We start from the raw sequence: 18,968 nt of genomic DNA, 5'->3' as shown, positions 1-18,968 counted from the left end.
TGGGCTATTCTATCGGCTCTACTCATTATTCTGATAGCTCTCTTCTGCATTATTAATACCTCTCCAATCCTGGTAGCATTACCCCAGAACACCAGACCATACCACAGAACCGACTGGAACAGAGCAAAATATGAAGATTTTACATATTCAAAAGGCAAACATGACATCAAACGCAGTAAGAGGAAGTTCACTCGAGACAACCTATCTAAAACCGTATCAATATGAGGAGCCCAAGACAGATCGTTATCCACCGTCAGTCCAAGAAATCTGGCCTTATTAGAAATCGAGGGGTCGCTCACATATGGTCTTAAACTGAAGACAACTGTCTGTGTCTTGGCTTGGTTCAATAGAAAACCATTAGCTGCAAACCAATCAGAAACCTGTGTCATTGCATTAGTAGCCCCTTCACCAACTGTCAGAATATCACGACCAGTATTTATCAGAGTAGTGTCGTCTGCATAGATATATGTATTGGCATCCACATTATAAGGTAAGTCATTCACAGCTATCAAAAAAAGCAGAGGCCCAAGAATGGAGCCCTGAGGAACTCCACATTCAACACTCACTGTAGGTGACCATTTTCCATGAATCTCAACCGTCTGTTTCCTGTTACAAAGGTAGGAGCAAATCAAATTTAAAGCTGTACCCTGGATGCCGAAGTAATTCAGTTTCTTAATCAGAATCTTGTGACTGACACAATCAAATGCCCGACTCAAGTCACAAAAGGTACCCCAGGCAAAACCCTTCTTCTCAAATTCATTGAGTATGTCCGTGACAAGAGCATCAATGGCATTGGTTGTTGATCTACCTCTACGAAAACCATATTGGGAGCCCGTGAAGATGCCCTTGTTCTCAAGAAAAAAACTCAGCTGCTCCGAAACAATACACTCAAAAACCTTGGCCAAGACAGGTATGAGCGATATTGGCCGGTAGTCTGCTGGATCCTCTCTGTTACCCTTCTTGAAAATCGGACACACTCGGGCAATCTTGAGGAAATCTGGAAACACTCCTTCTCTGAGGCAGGCATTAATGCACACTGACAACGGCTCAGCAACCCACTCACCAATTTCCTTCATAAGAGAGTTGGAGAAATCATAAAAGTCCCTGGATCTTGATGATTTCAGATTCCTTATTACTCTACTTACATCCTCAGGAGTGATGAGCTTCCAATTGAAGCTAGCAGTGGAGACAGGGCAACTACTTAAAAGCTCTCCAAAAGAGACATCAGTCTGCCTAATCCCTCTTCTCATTTCTCCCACACAATGTGCAAAAGCTGTGCAAAGGTATCTGGATGAATTGGAGCTATGTTCCTCCTACTTTTTCCAGGCCTCAGTTTGTTTATGATTGACCAGGCTGCTCTGCATTTATTAGATGAGTTGTCTATCACTCTGCAGTTATAATTCCGCTTTGCCACTCTAATTGCCTCTCTGTACCTCCCCCTCATGACCCTATAATCGCAACCAGCCTGAAGCGTACCCAAGACCCTGAAAGAATCATAGGCTGACATTAAATTAAGACGCATTGACGCAAGCTCCATAGTGAACCATGAGTTCTTACTTTTCTTTGATCTTAGAGTGTTGGAATTTCGTCTTGTACTTGAATGCCTTTTAGGACATGTAATGTCAAAATGATACATCAAAGTACTGAAAAACTTATAAAAAACCGCAGAAGATGGTAAACTATGACTGGAGCTCATATAATCCTCATCCAGACCCAATTCCAAATTCCAATCAATCCTGGATATGCAGTACTTGAAATGTTCAACATTACCAGCCGAAATACACCTGAAAGTTTTGACTGAGGCATCCCCCTTTGCACCTGGTTCCGAGGTCTCCACCATGTCACGCAGTTCAAATTTGACAGCATCATGATCTGAGTAGAGAAAAGGGAGTATGTCAGATCTAACATCACCCAAACCAGCGTTGGAGAAAACATTGTCCAGGCATGCCAGATTACGAGTGGGTTTTGAATTACAACAATAGAAATCAAACTGGCGAAGCAAATTGATGAAATCCCTAGAAGTCTTTTGATTTCTCAAAATGTCAAAATGAGCATTCAAGTCACCTCCAAGAACAATCCTGTACTTACACCACCCAGAGAGAAAAAATCGTAGTATCTCTTCCAGCTTTTCCAAAAACAGGCCAGGATCACTGTCAGGAGTGCGGTACAAAGAGACCACTATCAACTTATGTGACTGAACACGCACTGCACATGCCTCTATGTGCCTTTCAATACAGAATTGAGACACCTCTATTTGCTGACAAGATATGTGATCAGCACAGAAGATCAGTGTACCTCCGTGTGATCTTTCCTCTCTAGCATAAAAGGATGCCAACTTATAACCGGGGATGACACACTGCTCTCTGCCCGAATCGCTAAGCCAATGCTCTGACACACAGACAAAATCAAATCCATTATGTCCTGAACAAAAATCCTCCAACAAATCAAATTTTCCTGCAATTCCCTGGATATTTAGGAACAATAACCCCAACCACAACTCCCCCAAACCCGAAACTGACCCATCCAGCAGCCCAATGTCACTCAGGTTATCACTGGGCAATGAGCACCGACTCCCAAAAAATCACCCGCATCAACATTGGAAAATCCTTCATGATTCAGCGAATTAGACAAAAGAACATGGTCCACATTACCCTGTCCGGAGGAACAGATTTGAGGCTTTGATTGATCCATGTCAGCACTGCTGATGACTGCAAACATTTCTTCAACCAATTTCAATTTTCCCTTTTTGTTAAGATGCAGACCATGTGCAGTGTGCAGAGATCTATGGTATGTCCACAAATTCAGGATGCTGATTGAATAATCAGGGTAAAAAGCAGGAATATTACGGATGATTCTGTTCACTCTTTTGATTGCAACATTAGTCAGTGAGCCTTCATCCAAGTCATACCTATAAGGTACAGTTGTGAGAATGATATTTGCATGTCGAAAACTATTAACAACTCGCATCAGCCTCTCAATGAATCTATCAGCACAATCCTGCGATAAAATATTGAAATCAAAGCTATTTGACCCCCCCACCAATATAACAAAGTCACCAGGTTCTGTGCCCCTAATCTCCTTTTCTGATAGCATTTCATCCATCACCACCTCCAGAGGAGCACCAGGAGCAACGTGGGAAAATATCTCATAATACGATCTGGTACCCCTGGACAATTTCTCTCTTAGAATCTTATTCAGGCCTCTCCCATGACTATCCGACCATATTCGAATACCAGGATCCCTTTTAGGTAAACCAGCACAAGTCCCTCCAGCAGTCACCGATCCAAGTCCCTTCTTCAAACTTTCCAGCCGCACAAGAACTCCCCTGATTCTCTCCAACTCATCTCCCAACACTATGATCTGATCCCTCAAAGTTGTGTTCTCCTCAACCAAGAGATCCAGCTGTTGCTTACTCATACCCGAGGGAAAATTTTTGCAAACCTCTAATTTCTCATCCTGAGCGATCAGGAGTCTCTCCTCTGTCTCCGTAGAGATGCTCCTGCTACCTCTAGTCATCTCCGTAGAAGTCTGAGAACTATTGTCCTTCATCTGCCTGTCTGTGAGTTCCATTATTCTCAAATCATTCACAATTGACCTATCAATGGCGGCGCTCCATTGTTCCTTAAGTCTCTGATTATCCACTATCAAATTATTTCTCTCGATAGTGAGCCTTTCAATCAAACTAAAACACCCGCAACCTCTATCACCAACATAAACTGAAACCTCAGACATACTCTCATTAGTCTCACCAACAGTGAGAGAGTCACAGTTAGAGATACGCTCAGGTCGCTCTCCGCACACATTACTTGGTGTCGAGCACACTAAATTATTAGATGATTCATTTAAATCAAGTAACTGAACCTTCGAAGTATGACAGTGATCATTTAGCTTAAGAACTACCTTTTTACATGCTTATCAGTTATAATCTGTGCTTTGCATGATATATTGAGACATCTCCATGTAAGATCACCGTTAGCTTTTTGAGCTCCTATTCTATAATCAAACCCGCCGTGAGATAGTTTAGGATGTCTTTTATTGGTGAGACCGAGCAACATGTTCTCCATACCTGCCCACTAATGTTCACAATGAGTGCCTGTTGCCTGAGTTGAGCTCGAAAAAATAATGTATTACTATTACTAGCAAATTATATTTAATAATTATTCAGCAAATTACTATTATATTTTATTATTTATCTATTAATCTAATTAAAATTGTAATTCATTTATTTATTTTCAACTGACGCAGTGAGAGAAAATATGTCATCTCCTCTATAGGCTTAGCCTGGTTTTCATTAGTAGAGTTAGTGGTAGTGTTCCCTGGGCAAGTACTAACTATCTTGTGAACTCTCCCAATGAAAACATTCATGTTAGAGTACTAATTGACCGAGCGAAATGAGGTCTAAGATTCAAGTCGACGGTTTGGAATTTCTCTTAATGTTTTAATGTTTGAATGTTTATATGTTGCGCATTTACGGCGAAACGCGGTAATAAATTTTTATGAAATTTGACAGGTATGTTCCTTTTTTAATTGCGCGTCGACCTATATACAAGGTTTTTTGAAATTTTTCATTTCAAGGATAATATAAAAGGAAAAAGGAGCTTCCTCCATACGCCAATATTAGAGTAAAAATCTGGTGTGGCGGACTCACACAACTTTCCTTGCCGTTATGAAAATTTATCACCTGACGCTAGTGTTCCCGCGCAATTCAAGTCTACTATTCAAAGATCTAAGCCAGCTGGTGACATGACTATAACGCTGGAGACACACGAGGTCTGCTATCTCTTCATAGTGAATGATTTAATAGAATCAACAGTTGCCAACAGTTTGCAATTGAAATAATAACATTTTCTCGAATTTCGAGCTTATTTTAAATTTTAGGTGAAAATGTTACCGACCATTAATTGTAGAGATTTTCATGCTCAATCTTTTCCATTTGGAATTTTTTGTTCAAATTGTATCTGAAGCCTGATAATTGGGAATCTAAAATTAAACTTTACCTAGATGGGGCGGAGCTCCTGAAATTTCTAAAGATATGGGACTTGTGGCAGTTGATAGAGCTTAACAATGCCTATTTTAGGTATGAATTTGATCGAAATCGTTGGAGCCATTTTTGAAAAAATCGCGAAAACCCCTGTTTTTGACATTTTTGCCATTTTAGCCGCCATCTTGAATTGTATTTGATCGAAATTGTTCGTGTCGGATCCTTATTCTGTAAGGACCTTAAATTCCAAATTTCAAGTCATTCCGTTAATTGAGAGATGATATATCGTGTACACAGACGCACATACACTCATACACATACATACACACACACACACACCACACACACACACACACACACACACAACACACACACACACACACACACTCACACACACACACACACACACCACACACACCACACACCACACACACACACACCACCACACACACACACACACACACACACCACCACACACACACACACCACACACACACACACACACACACACACACACACACACACACACACACACACACAACACACACACACACACAACACACCACACACACACACACACACACACACACACACACACACACACACACACACACACACACAACACACACACACACACAACACACACACACACACACACACACACACACACCACACACACACACACAACACACACACACACACACATACAGACCATACCCACAAACCACTTTTTTGGACTCAGTGGACCTTGAAACGTATAGAAATTTACAAATTGGGGTACCTTAATTTTTTTCGGAAAGCAATACTTTCCTTACCTATGGTAATAGGGCAAGGAAAGTAAAAATCAGACATCATAAATCATCATAATTATTCATCATAAATCAGCTGACAAGTGATTACGCAGATGTGTGGAGAAGCCAGTCTATTGCTGTATTTCCATAAGGTGTATAGTTTCAATCAGGTACTTGTGGATGAGAATACTGCGTGAGGTCTACTGTTCACAGAACTACTAGTATTTAGTAGAGTAGAGTGGGATAGCACCATGATATAGTATTCTACCACTTTCCTTCCCCCACTACCACTTTACTTTCGCTTCTCTCGCTACTCTATCACTGCTATGCTAATGAAAACAGTCTCAAGCTAGTAGAGTAGAGTAGAGTTCCGTATTGACATTTTAAGGTTAGTTCTGTTCACTAGACAACACACTTTACCTACTATTCTCAATTGTAGTGAAAACAGTTTCTCGACCAATTAAGTAGAGTAGAGTTAGCTCGGAAGAGTTTGTATGCCAGCTACTTAACCACTAACTATACTATTGAAAACCAGGCTTTACCGATTGTCGGCCGACATTCATCGTCGTGATAACCAGAATGTCCTCCGATTGGATGACAATCGATAAGTGTGAAAAGAGCCATTGTCGTGAGGAGAAATCAGCCACTAGAATCGTTCTGATTGAGCATTATTTTATTCACTACAAGCATGTTACAGTGATACAACCAGACCGGGTAATAGAGATAAGGGTAGTTGCATTGATAATATTTTCACCAATGTGAAATCAAATTCGTTCTCTTGTGATGTAGTGAAAACGTGGGTCTCTGATCATTGGGCTCTTCATCTTGTATTGCAACAATTTGATTCCGTAAAGACCAAGGGTAAACAATCTCGGATAAAGGTTAAACGGTCTGTGCGTAGTATGAAGGAAGAGAACATTATTGAGTATAAAAATCTTCTGCGTCACACTGACTGGTATCGAATTTACTTTGATCAATCTATAGAGTCCAAAGTGAATTGTTTTCTCAATACTGTTGAGTCTGTGGTGAACGAAGCCTTTCCTCTCAGAAGTGTCACAGTTAAGCCCACTTTACCTAAAAAGAATAAAATTTATAGTCCAGAACTTAGCTACATAAAGGAGCTGTGCGACTGCCTCTATGATACATACTTGAGCACTGGTATACTTTCTGTTAAAGAATTGTTTAAGAAATATAAGAAAAGGTTCAGAACATTACTCAGGGAAATTAGACGAGAAAAAAATGACGAATTTATCATATCATCTAGCAATAAGGGCAAAGCAATATGGACTATCATAAAGAATGAATGTGGCAGTAAACGACGGTTTGAGGGTACTGTTAGTGATTTAAGTTCAAACCAGTTTAACAGATTTTTTATTGACAAGATTGATGAAATTGTAAATAGTGTAGCTAAAAAGGTGTGTAAACAGAGCTCAGCAGAATATCTAAACAGTTGTAACTCCAGACCTTCTTGTAAATTCAGTTTCAGACTAGTCAGTAAGATTGAGGTCGAGAATGTCATAAGAAACATGAAATCCAGCAAATGTGCTGATATCTATGGTATGAACACATTAATTTTCAAATTAGGATTAGATTATCTAAGTGAAGTGTTAACCCACATTATAAATAGTTGTATATTAAACTCTGTGTTTCCTGATGCATTGAAGTTGGTAAAGGTAGTTCCAATATTCAAGAAAGGTAGCAAATCTGATTGCAATAGTTTCAGACCTATCTCTTTGGTTCCAATTATATCTAAAGTTTTTGAAAAGTTGTTAAATATTCAGATGGTTCAGTATTTTGAGGTGAATAATCTGTTCAGTGACAGTCAGTATGGCTATAGGTTGGGAATGGGAGCTGTGAAAGCAACGATCTCCCTATATGATCAGCTATTGGAATCATTGGAAAATAAAAATCAGACTGATGTAAGACTATTCGACCTTTCGACACAGTTTGTCATGAAGTTCTTCTGAAAAAAATAGAATTTTATGGTTTTGAAGAATCTGCTAGCAAGCTTATTCAGTCTTATCTGAGAGATAGGTTTCAGAAAGTGGTTTTTAATGGTGTTGAGTCTAATTACTTGCCGGTTCGTTGTGGGGTACCTCAAGGTTCAATATTGGGCCCAATTTTGTTCATTATATATGTGAATGACATGCCTAGTGTAATTGGACCCTCAGCCAAAGGATATTTGTTTGCTGATGACCTGGCAGTTTGTGTAAGTACAAAATCTACCTTGGCAATCAATAGGATCAGGTCCATAGAGAATATTACACTGATGATCGAGGATTGGTGTAACGCGAATTTACTGTGTTTAAACTTAGATAAAATTAAGAGTCTTAATGTGTCTTATGGCAACAATGATGATTTGAATGGTCTGAGAATGGTTAATTTTCTTGGTTTTAGTGTTGACTCTAGGCTGAATTGGAAAGACCATATTGATAAAGTGGCGGGTAAACTGTGTAAGGGATTGTTTATGTTAAGAAAATTGAGAACAGGAGTAAGTCTATCAGTGTTGCGAATAGTATATTTTTCTCATATACACAGTTATTTATCTTATGGAACAATATTGTGGGCTTCCCAAAAATATAGTATTAGATTATTTAGACTGCAGAAAAAAGCTGTGAGAATAATATGTGGTCTTCCTTCAAGAGGACACTGTAGGGATAGCTTCAAATTGATTGAAATTATGACACTTCCTGCTGTGTTTGTTTATCAATGTCTCAATCATGTTAAGGTAAATTATAACTCCTATGTTCAGCAGGGTATGTGTCACAACTATAATACTAGAGGTAGGAATAAACTAGTCTTGAGGTTTTGCCACTATGCAAATACTCAGAAAACTTTCTATCACGTTTCTCTGAAACTTTTCAATGCCTTGCCTGAGAATATAAAAAAATTACCATTAAAATTATTCACCAATAGAGTTAAACGATTTCTGTTGAGGAATCCAATTTATGAAATAGAAGAGTTCTATGACGTAGTTGACAATATGCTAGATTAGCAACTAGGTAGTCTCATGGGTGAACTAGTCATATGATTATGTGTTATGAGTGTGTTTTACTTATATTGCTATGAAAATAAGTATATTTTTATGTTTATAATTTATTGTAATGACTTCCTGCTTGTAATAATTATGATTCAATCTACCATTGACATTTGTAATGCAATTGATGTTCTCAATTAGCTGCTGCAATAAAGTATTTTGACTTTTGACTTTTATTGGTATAATTGATATCGTATTTTCTTGTATAGTTTTTGTGTCTGGATTTTGAATTATGCATTTTTGGTTGTAGCCTCGAGTGTTATGGACTGGAAAGCAGATATTCAGCATGCTTTTGAAACCAAACAAACAGTGTCCAATCGAAGCCAACCTACGAGCCAAAGGCAGAGCGTACACATCTGATGAAGAGCTCTGTGTCAAAGATTCTTGTGAGTATTCAGTTATTGTCATCAATAACTTACAAAATTGAAAAATTTCAAATTTACAGTTCAAAATGCGTTATTTAAAAAAAATGTCTATGATGGTTTTGTTTTGTGTATAGTTTTATATGTTTAATTTTCACTCCATTTTTAGAATTTTATGTTGAAATTTAGATCATGACAAATGATATTGTATAATAAAATGGAACAATAATATATTTTCATTATTGAATAGATTCATTCTACAACACAAAACTTATCTTGTGTTTCTATGCTCATTGTCATTGTTAGTTGTTGAGTAAAAACTGGGTTGAATTTCGAACTCAATCCAAACTCAATCCACCACTTTCAAACTTCTATCTACCTCTATTAATCCAGTGTTTATTCTACTTTGCTAGATCTTGGCATTGTACCTTCGATGCATCTTAATTGAATAGATTATGTTGAAGTACTCTGATATAAAGTTACAAACTATAATAATTATTGAAGATACTGGTTTAGGTGGAGGTAAAATATTGTGCATTACGGGTCTAAATTCTGTTTTTCTTCAAGAGAAAAACGTACTTGGTTATCCCATATTCTTGTATCCTCTATATCCTTGTCGTCTTTGGTTTCTACTATTTCGTTCAAGGAGAATAAAATTGCACAAATAACTACTCAAGATGTTTCAGTTATCAGAATAAGGTAGGCTGCCCTTACTCCGCTTCAAATGTTAAACTTTTCCTCATCACTGAATCATTTACTGAATATCTGTTGTCTTATTCCAGTTGTGGTCGTGATAATTAATCTTCAAACATCTTTGCTCTTGTTTTTCACACTATCCAATTGTTGTTAGTTGTTAATGTTAATGAAGGAGTCATTATACTGGATTGAGGTAATTATTGCACACTTTGTAATTGTTGAATTTTGAAGAAGAAATAAATTTTATTTAATTGTATCATGAATTTGTTTTTTAATAACCAAACTTTGTTTAGATTTGGCTCTGATTACTATATTTATTCTTGTAAAATATTGATTTTAATAATCATAATCACCGGTATCTATGTTGGGATTGCAGTTGTGGTGATCCGGAACTCAGAGCTTTTGGCGGGCACAATGGACAAGTCAACGCTAGGCTCTGGGGGCAAAAACAACATATTCTACGTGCTGCTGCGCGACTGGAGCGAAGAAGCGGCCACCACTGTCATGTGGCGACTGGGGCGGCTTGAGTCGCACTACATCATGAATCGCGGCTTCAGCATTGGCATCGGTGACGTCACACCTGGGCTGGGTCTGTTGCGGGCAAAGAATCGGCTGTTGCATGCTGGGTAAGCAACTTCGCTCTAGTTTTTATCCGTTTTTCAGAGTTTTGTGTTTTTCATTCAATTTATTGAAGCTTCTTTACCTATGTGCTTCACTATCACTCAAATATGAATAATAGTGAACCATATCAGAATGTTTATTTGCAGTAGAAATTCATCATTGTAGTTTTAATCCAGAATAATAATAAAAATACTTTTATTCCATTAAGGCAATATACAATGCAATAGGAAACTTCAATAAATATAACAAGAAATCAATAAACATCAAAAAACTATTACAAGAAAAAAAATAAACATTACAAAAATATGAATTTGGGGATATAAAGCACTGTTAGAATTAATAAAAGCAGACCTAATGACACAACAAGAGAAATGACATAACAATTCTTAAGTCTAAAAATAATCTAACACGGGCAGATGAATGAACTCAGAAAAAAAAATAAATGGCATTCCAGTAAATTTTTGTTCTTTTAATCCAGTTAATATTCCATGTCTTCCATAAATATGGTCTCCTGGAGTCTTCAAATTTCAATAGGCTGTTCCATGCTTGGTGAGCATCCGTGTAGATTTCATCCAGTGTTATATTTTGTGTCTTGAAGATTACTATTCTGTCAACTTTCTAAGTAGTGTTGAATAATCAATTTATAATTGACGATATTGTAAACTGACGTTGTTGTGACTTTTTTCAACGTTGTTGACAATAAATCATTTTGAATTTTCCTTTTAATTTTGAATGAGTCTCAATCGTGATTTTTTAAATTGAGGGTGAAGCAGTGATGTGTGATTTATACCTTCTTTTTCTTATTCGCATAACCGTTAGTGCCTCACAGCGTCGGTTGTAGCTCGGATCATCTCTATTCTCTCCTGTCGCCAGCCAATCTTCTCATCTCACATTTTTGCCTCTCTTCAAACCTGCTGCCATAAAGGTTGATTCAGACATGTGGGACTGTGCTGCGTTGCGTTTGCGATGGGACTGCGGCCAGTCGATTCTAGATGGATTCGTCAAAACGGTCTCTCCATTTGAAATGCATGGCTACAGCCTAGAGTCATTCACACATGGGGGACTGTGCTGATACCGTACTGCGTTGGCACTGCGACTGTGTCATTTGAGAGCTCTTTCAGAGAGCTCTTCAAGGCCACGGTCTCATGCCATGTGGGTCGCCGAGCGGCTTTGGCTGTTTCCGTACAGCCTCGGGCGTGCTCGGAAATGCTTCATCACCAACAATCACGTATGGATAGGCTTCCACTGAATTTGGTGGTAATTGTCTAGGACCTGAAATATTTAGGCGATCTTCATCCAAACGTTTACCGAGAATTGATTTTGATAGAATTCCACCATCACTAGATTTTCCATAACCACCAACATCAATTATCACGAATTTATAGTTTGCGTCGACCAAACTATAAATTACGCTAATATAACGCTAATTATACAACCGAAAATGTCTTTTCATAGTTGTAGTAGAGTGACAGTGACCCACTATTTTTTGGAGTTTGAATTTCTATATGCTTCCCATCAATTGCACTTATACAATTGGGGAACTGCCATATTGAACCAAACTTTTCAGCTATTTTTCCCCGCATTTCCTCTGTTGATTCTGGCATTTCTTTAGCAACCATACACTTTCATATACCTTCCAATGTTGGAAAAATAATAGTGTTCACTGTCGAAGGAGCCAATCAGCTGAAGCTGATAGACAGTTGTGAATTGCCTGAACCCAGGTATTTTAATCTTAATATCAATGCCAACCTTTCTTCTGGAGAAACTGGCCGCCTCCACCTCGAGTGCTGTTTTGTTAAATCATTCTCAAGTATTTTCAAAAGGTTCTCGAAACTCATACGAAAATACTTGGAAAATTTCACTGGGTCGCTTTTAAGACGCGAAAATATTGTGTGGAATTCTCCGTCTTCATCTCTTGCTTTCCACAGCTGGTGCACCCAATATTTTGGCCTCTTTGTTTCTTCTTCTTCTTCTTCTTGTAATACAATAAACGCATCAACCCCTATAATGACATCCTCTTCGTCGGAATCCATCTCTGGGACTGAAGTAAAGAAGTGATTGCAGTGGAATGACGTAATACAGAGCAAAACAACAACAGCACGGCCGCAGCACAGTCCCCTATGTGTGAATGATAGCGACCCAACACGACCGCAGTCCCATCGCAAACGCAACGCAGCACAGTTCCAGCACAGTCCCATATGTCTGAATGAACCTTAACACTGTCAAGATGGGTTTTCCTTGGACGACCTCTGTTTCTTTTTCCTCCAGGGATGGCCTCCATTATTTGCTTAGCTTTCCTGTCTTCATGACATTATGATAAGATGCCCATACCATTTTAGCTGCCTCTCCCCGCACTATGTTCATTAAGGGAATCTGCTGGATCATCTCTCTAATTGATTTGTGATTTCATAACCTAATATTAGACAACATTAAAATTTTATCAAAATTTGGTAGAGAATTTGTATAGGCCTAGTTTAACCTACATGGCCATATTAACTATATTATGATTACAGTGTTTTGTACAATAAATGAATAAATAAAATAATAAAATCCGTGAAAATGAAACATGAATGAAGACTTCCATCCTCACTGTTGTCCTCGAATCATCGAGTTTCATGAAGTTTCACGAGAAATTTAGAGTGATTTTCATGTTAGTTGTACTAATAATATACTTTGAATCCATTTTTTAAATCTTCTTTCACTTTCTTAGTTGTGGAGGTGATATGTGTTAGTAATCCATACTGAATAAAATTCAAATCAAATAAAAGTTTATTCATCAAAACAATCACAATACACATTTGGATACATTGAATACAAATAAAACAAAGAAGTTTCAATTTATTTATTATTATAATTTTTACAAGAAAGCACTGACAGAGAGAAAAACTAAGTGTATTCCTCGTACTATTTCTCTCCCAAATTTAGATAGTATTTTAAAAGTCCAAAATGAGGTTATGATTCCACTTTTCTGAAATTTAGTCCTTTTTCATTCAAAAACAACAGTAACTAAGAATTTCAAATCTTGACAATTGAGAAACTGGATATAAAACAAAAATATTACACTCAAATCACTAATAATTGGAAAATGTTCACATAATTTTACAAAATTTATTGTAATTTTATCGTGATCCAATTGCTTGGTATTGGCCAACCACAACTCTATAAGAATCGAGAAACCGGTTTCTGTTGCTACACCATTATCAATCAATCGTAAACTGGTAATCTGTTGTTTTTTTTATCTAGTTTTCACTTTCAATATTCGTACTTGTTTCGTCAGATTATCACCTGGCATCTGAAAAAGGAACATTACTGTCAATGTTTTGCGTTGTTTCAGTTACTCGAAATGCAACCAGTACATCGAGGAGCTGGCCTCGGGTCAACTGCAATGCCAGCCGGGATGCTCAGGCGAGCAGACCCTCGAGGCGGTCATCCTGAAGGAGTTGTCGGTCATCCGCGACCACGCCGGCAAGTCCTGCTTGAAAGAGCTGCGACCGAGCAACAGTCCGCTCATCATGGCGCTCAGTGGATCCAAAGGTCAATAACATTCATCCTTGGCTCTTCCAACTTGATAGTAATATCATAGAGAAGAGATAGCATAAGAAGATATCCCATGGTATAGCTAGTTTATGTTCCAAATTTCAAGACGATTTTTGTCAACTCAAGCCCATTACTGTCCACTACTGTCCATTATTTACTGTTTTGGCCGGGTGAGAGTGTAAGAATAGCACAGTATAAGAGACTACCAGCGTCACATAGCTTCAACAAAAAGTAATACTAGGACTATCAGCTTGAGTTAACATTAAATATTTCTCAATTTTTTCAATTCAAAAATTAATTTATTTCGCACAATATAATAAATTAGTAAAAAACATTGTATCCAGCTAAAAATCTAATGAATATCCACTCCGAAATACAACATATTTTAACATTATTTGTTTTGCTTTAGAAGACAAAAACATGAAGCGGAATAAAGATGGGTACACAAATTATAGTGAGGTCCATGTTATAATGGCAGTGGAGAAAGATAGGAGATCAACGTTGCCGATCCTCACTGTCTAGTCAATGCCTTCTTGACGGTAGCTGATTCAGGTTTATTAATGTAATATTAATTGTTCATCCTCGTATAAAATAATCAATTATAACTTATTAAGCAAGAAATAATATTTTTCAATAATTTCATAATTAAGATGAAATATTTTGTGAATTATTTATTAATTCTACATTTTTAAAAGCCGATCTGGCAACAGAGCAAAGCGAGAGAGACATAGCGCTATCCGCTTTGTTGAATGACAGACAAGGATAGCAATACCATTGCTAATCAAACACTGCCATTATAACGTGGACCTCACTATAGAACATAAACACCTTATACCATGCTATCTTTTTCTATGGTAATATCTAATATCATTTTAATGATGAGTGATTTTTTACAAATGGATGAATAATGCTGAACCTTTCTGATGAACTGAAAGAGAATGCTGGACTGGTGATCAATACCGGAAAATACTGCCAACCCGGTGGCATTGGGTGTCCAAAACGAATCTACACACCGTCAAGTACTCATCCATACGTGTCTTAAATTTAAAGTTCCGAATATGTTTCTTAAATTTAAACTTTTTTGTCCCGGAGAAGATGATGTTTTACATTGGGGATAGAACAACTGTCAACCATCGTTTACGGGTGTAGTGTGAGGGAATATTCTAAACTCTTCCATCATATTAAATAAAAAGACTAAGAAATAAATAGTCTAAAACCACAGATTTTATTGATAGTTAGAAAGACCGTTTTCGGTTTTTACACCATTGTCAATCTCTGATAAACGTCTTCCACCGTACACTTGTCACAAGTCCTCATCTTAAGAAATCTATGTCAGTTCATGTCATTCTCGAAAAAGCTGGAAACCTGGAAAAAGCTGGAAATAGTCACGGAAAATGTTGATGTGATTTTAGAAAATTGGCAATATCCTCCACACACACATACATACATACCCAAGACTTTAGCTGTGCATGTGTTGTGTGCTGTATTTAAAAATAGTTGGTTGATTCTTTCTCAAGAAATCTGGTAGTATGCGAAAAATGTCTGTTTTTGCCATATTTCAGGGGGAATTTAAGCTCTTAGGAATTTACCAGAACATCAATAAAATATGTTAAATATTTCAGGGGGATTTAAGCTCTTAGGAATATACCAGAACATCAATAAAATATTTTAAATATTTCAGGGGGGGGGGGATTTAAGCTTTCAGGAATATACCAGAACATCAATAAAATATGTTGAATCGATAATTTCTGTAGTCTACTTGAATATTTTACATGTAGAAGAATATAACAATAAAACAGTTGTGTCGACTGTTGAAGTTGAAAACTTTTTTTAAGCAACAAAACAATATTACAATTTAGATATCAGCTCCGATACTCCTAGGTTTGAGCCTTACATTGAATAATTTTGATTCAATTTATGCATTTTATTTTATGAATATATCACAAATTTCAATTTCTTACTATTATTTCTGCAGGGTGTTGACAGATCACGCCTTTAAGCTAACAACTTTGATTTTTGCAGGATCTTTCATCAACATATCGCAGATGATTGCATGTGTAGGCCAACAGGCCATCAGCGGCAAAAGAGTCCCAGACGGCTTCGAAGATAGGGCATTGCCTCACTTTGAACGACACAGTGAGTATTCCAAAAATATTGTAGAAGTACTTTATGAAATTACCAATAAAATATATCATGAACATTGATAGTCTTAACAAACACCTTATCAGCTACAAACAGAATCATGTCAAACTGTCAGCATTCTTTATAGATAAAACCAATGCTTCCCATTCAAACATTTCTGACAGTTTGAAGTGAATCTCGACGTATCACATTAAAACTTTTTACATGGATGACTTGAAGCTGTTATACACATCACAATTAATTGTATTATATTATATTTTATAATTCAATTGGTTTACAGCTAAAATTCCAGCAGCCAAAGGTTCGTAGAAGACAGTTTCTATTCGGGCCTGACTCCGACTGAGTTCTTCTTTCACACAATGGGTGGCAGGGAGGGACTGGTTGACACGGCTGTCAAAACTGCCGAAACTGGTTACATGCAGAGAAGACTGATCAAAGTGAGTCATTCTTATACAGTAAAACTATTAAAAATATATATTTGTTTATTTTTTCTCAATTCTAAAGGTGCGTACAGATATACGCGCTTCCAACACGCTCCGCACTCACTCCGATTATGAACGTTACGGGAGATGTTAGCTCTTCTCGCGTTCCACTCTTGCTCCCCGGTCGATCATTAATCGATCTGCTCGAGTTACGTTCGATTACGGAGCAGAGCTAAAGTCTGTACGCACCTTTACAATAAGTACACCATTAAAATGATCAGGAGAGGAAAATAATAAGATTGCCTTGTGCTATTCCTCTACCGAATATAGATAAGATTACACAAAGTTTGATCGAGAGATATTACAATGTTAGAGTCTCTTTTCTGTTTAGGGCTACTTGTAATATAAATACTGGGTGCGGCAGGAAGGGTGGATGTTTTTAGAACAGATAGTATTCTGATTTGGGTAGTCGGATTGGGCCAGCTGGAGTGAACATGTGTTCGGTAGATCATACCATTTTTTCTAGTCATTGTTTAATCGGCATCATGGGTTCGTGGAATGTGCAACATCGTGTGTTTACTTACGACAGTTTTGTGCGTAATAATGAGAGTATCATTACAGTTCAGCGCGAGTTTCGTCGTCATTTCAATCTTGCGAGAAATGATAATGTACCCACTCGTAACACCATTTTACGTTGGGTAAAATAATTTCGTTCAGTAGGAACAGTAATGAATAAACGACCACCAGGGGCTCATCGCACTATCCGCATTTTCCACAAAATGTGGAAAGAGTTCGGCAAGCCATACTCCGTAGTCCTAATCGATCTGCTAGGAGACATTCTTCTGAACTGAACATCAGTGATCGGTCAGTAAGGCATATTTTACATAAAGATCTAGGATTTCATCCCTACAAAATGGCCATGGTTCAACAATTGAATCCTGGCGATTATGTAAAGCGGCTGAATTTTGCTCGAGAAATGGAGGCCAAATTTGACCAAAATGAAAACATCATTTTGTTTACGACAGATTAAGCACATTTTCATTTGAATGGTACCGTTAATCAGCAGAACTATCGTTATTGGTCAGATGAAAATCCAAAATTAATGCATGAGAGACCATTACACAGTCCCAAGGTGACAGTTTGGTGTGCTGTGAGCAGTATATTTGTTATTGGTCCATACTTTTTTGAAGACGACAACGGGACCACTGTAACTGTAAGCTCAGAACGTTATAGACAGATGTTCACTGAATTCTTCCTTCCTGAATTAAGAAGGAATCGTATTCCTATCCGGCAAGTATGGTTTCAGCAGGACGGGGCGACAGCTTACACAGCAAGAAATTCAATGGAAGCAATTCGGGCTGTTTTTCGTGGTCGCATCATTTCTCGGTTTGGTGACATTGATTGGCCTCCTCGTTCTCCAGACCTGTCCATGTGCAACTACTTCTTGTGGGGTTTCCTGAAGTCACGTGTTTACCAGCATAAACCACGTACACTTCAAGAACTATAGGGAGCAATTCGTGAGGAAGTCGAACAAATTGGCAGGGAAATGTTAGAAAGAGTACAATCCAACTTCCGAGAGCGGCTTGTAAAGTGCATTGCTGAAAACAGCCGTCACCTGTCAGATATTGTTTTCAAACATTAATTTTCTAAAATTGTAAAATAATGTTAATATTGTTCTGTAAATAAATGTTTTTTCATGCATAGGTAACGACATATTACTTTCTTGAATACCGTTCATCCTTTCTGCCGCACCTTGTATAAATACAAATCTCAGTACCCTTTTGAATTATTTTATCACAACAACATGTTTCGGACATTCAGCATGAATGTTGTTGTGATAAAATAATTCAAAAAGGATACTGAGATTTGTATTTCTATTTAGTGTTAGAGAGTTACATTGTTACAGTAAAGGTTTGTAATGATGTTTGTAAGAATGTGGATGTTATAAGTAATCGTTATTAAATTATAATCATTAATCTTCATTATTGATTACTCATTAATGTTCATTTTGATAAAAATGTACAAAAATGGATAAATTTGAATTTGGAACAATCAGTGATTAATTTTGAAGTTTTATTTATTGAAACTCATGTTCTTACCAGTCGCTGGAAGATTTGTGCCTCAACTACGACATGACTGTACGTAACTCGATTGGAGATATTGTTCAGTTCTGCTACGGAGGTGATGGATTGGATCCAACTTACATGGAAGGTGAGTTCGAAGTTTAAAAATTGCTATGTTGATGAATTCTCAAAAATGGATTTCACAAACAAATATTTTATGAAATATCAGTGATAAAGATTTACTAAAGCACTAACGACTAGATGATCTACATCAAAACAAAGTTTTGATTATCGATCACAAATTACTATGTTATTG

General features: G+C 37.4%; 1 protein-coding gene across 1 annotated transcript in view; it reads left to right on the top strand.

The window, feature by feature from the left end:
• The window catches only part of LOC111045007 (DNA-directed RNA polymerase III subunit RPC1), a 55,512-nt gene that overhangs the window by 24,331 nt on the left and 12,213 nt on the right, over nucleotides 1-18,968 (top strand). Inside the window, 7 exon segments of the mRNA XM_022330310.2 lie at nucleotides 9,060-9,195; nucleotides 10,244-10,493; nucleotides 13,823-14,022; nucleotides 16,048-16,161; nucleotides 16,448-16,465; nucleotides 16,468-16,604; nucleotides 18,692-18,800. Of these exon segments, the coding sequence (XP_022186002.2) occupies nucleotides 9,060-9,195; nucleotides 10,244-10,493; nucleotides 13,823-14,022; nucleotides 16,048-16,161; nucleotides 16,448-16,465; nucleotides 16,468-16,604; nucleotides 18,692-18,800 (964 nt within the window).

This window comes from Nilaparvata lugens, chromosome 2 (genome assembly GCF_014356525.2).
Source record: "Nilaparvata lugens isolate BPH chromosome 2, ASM1435652v1, whole genome shotgun sequence".
NCBI classification, from domain to species: Eukaryota; Metazoa; Arthropoda; class Insecta; order Hemiptera; family Delphacidae; genus Nilaparvata; species Nilaparvata lugens.
The sequence above is the reverse complement of the archived record's forward strand: the minus strand, read 5'-3'. Positions and strand labels throughout refer to the sequence as shown.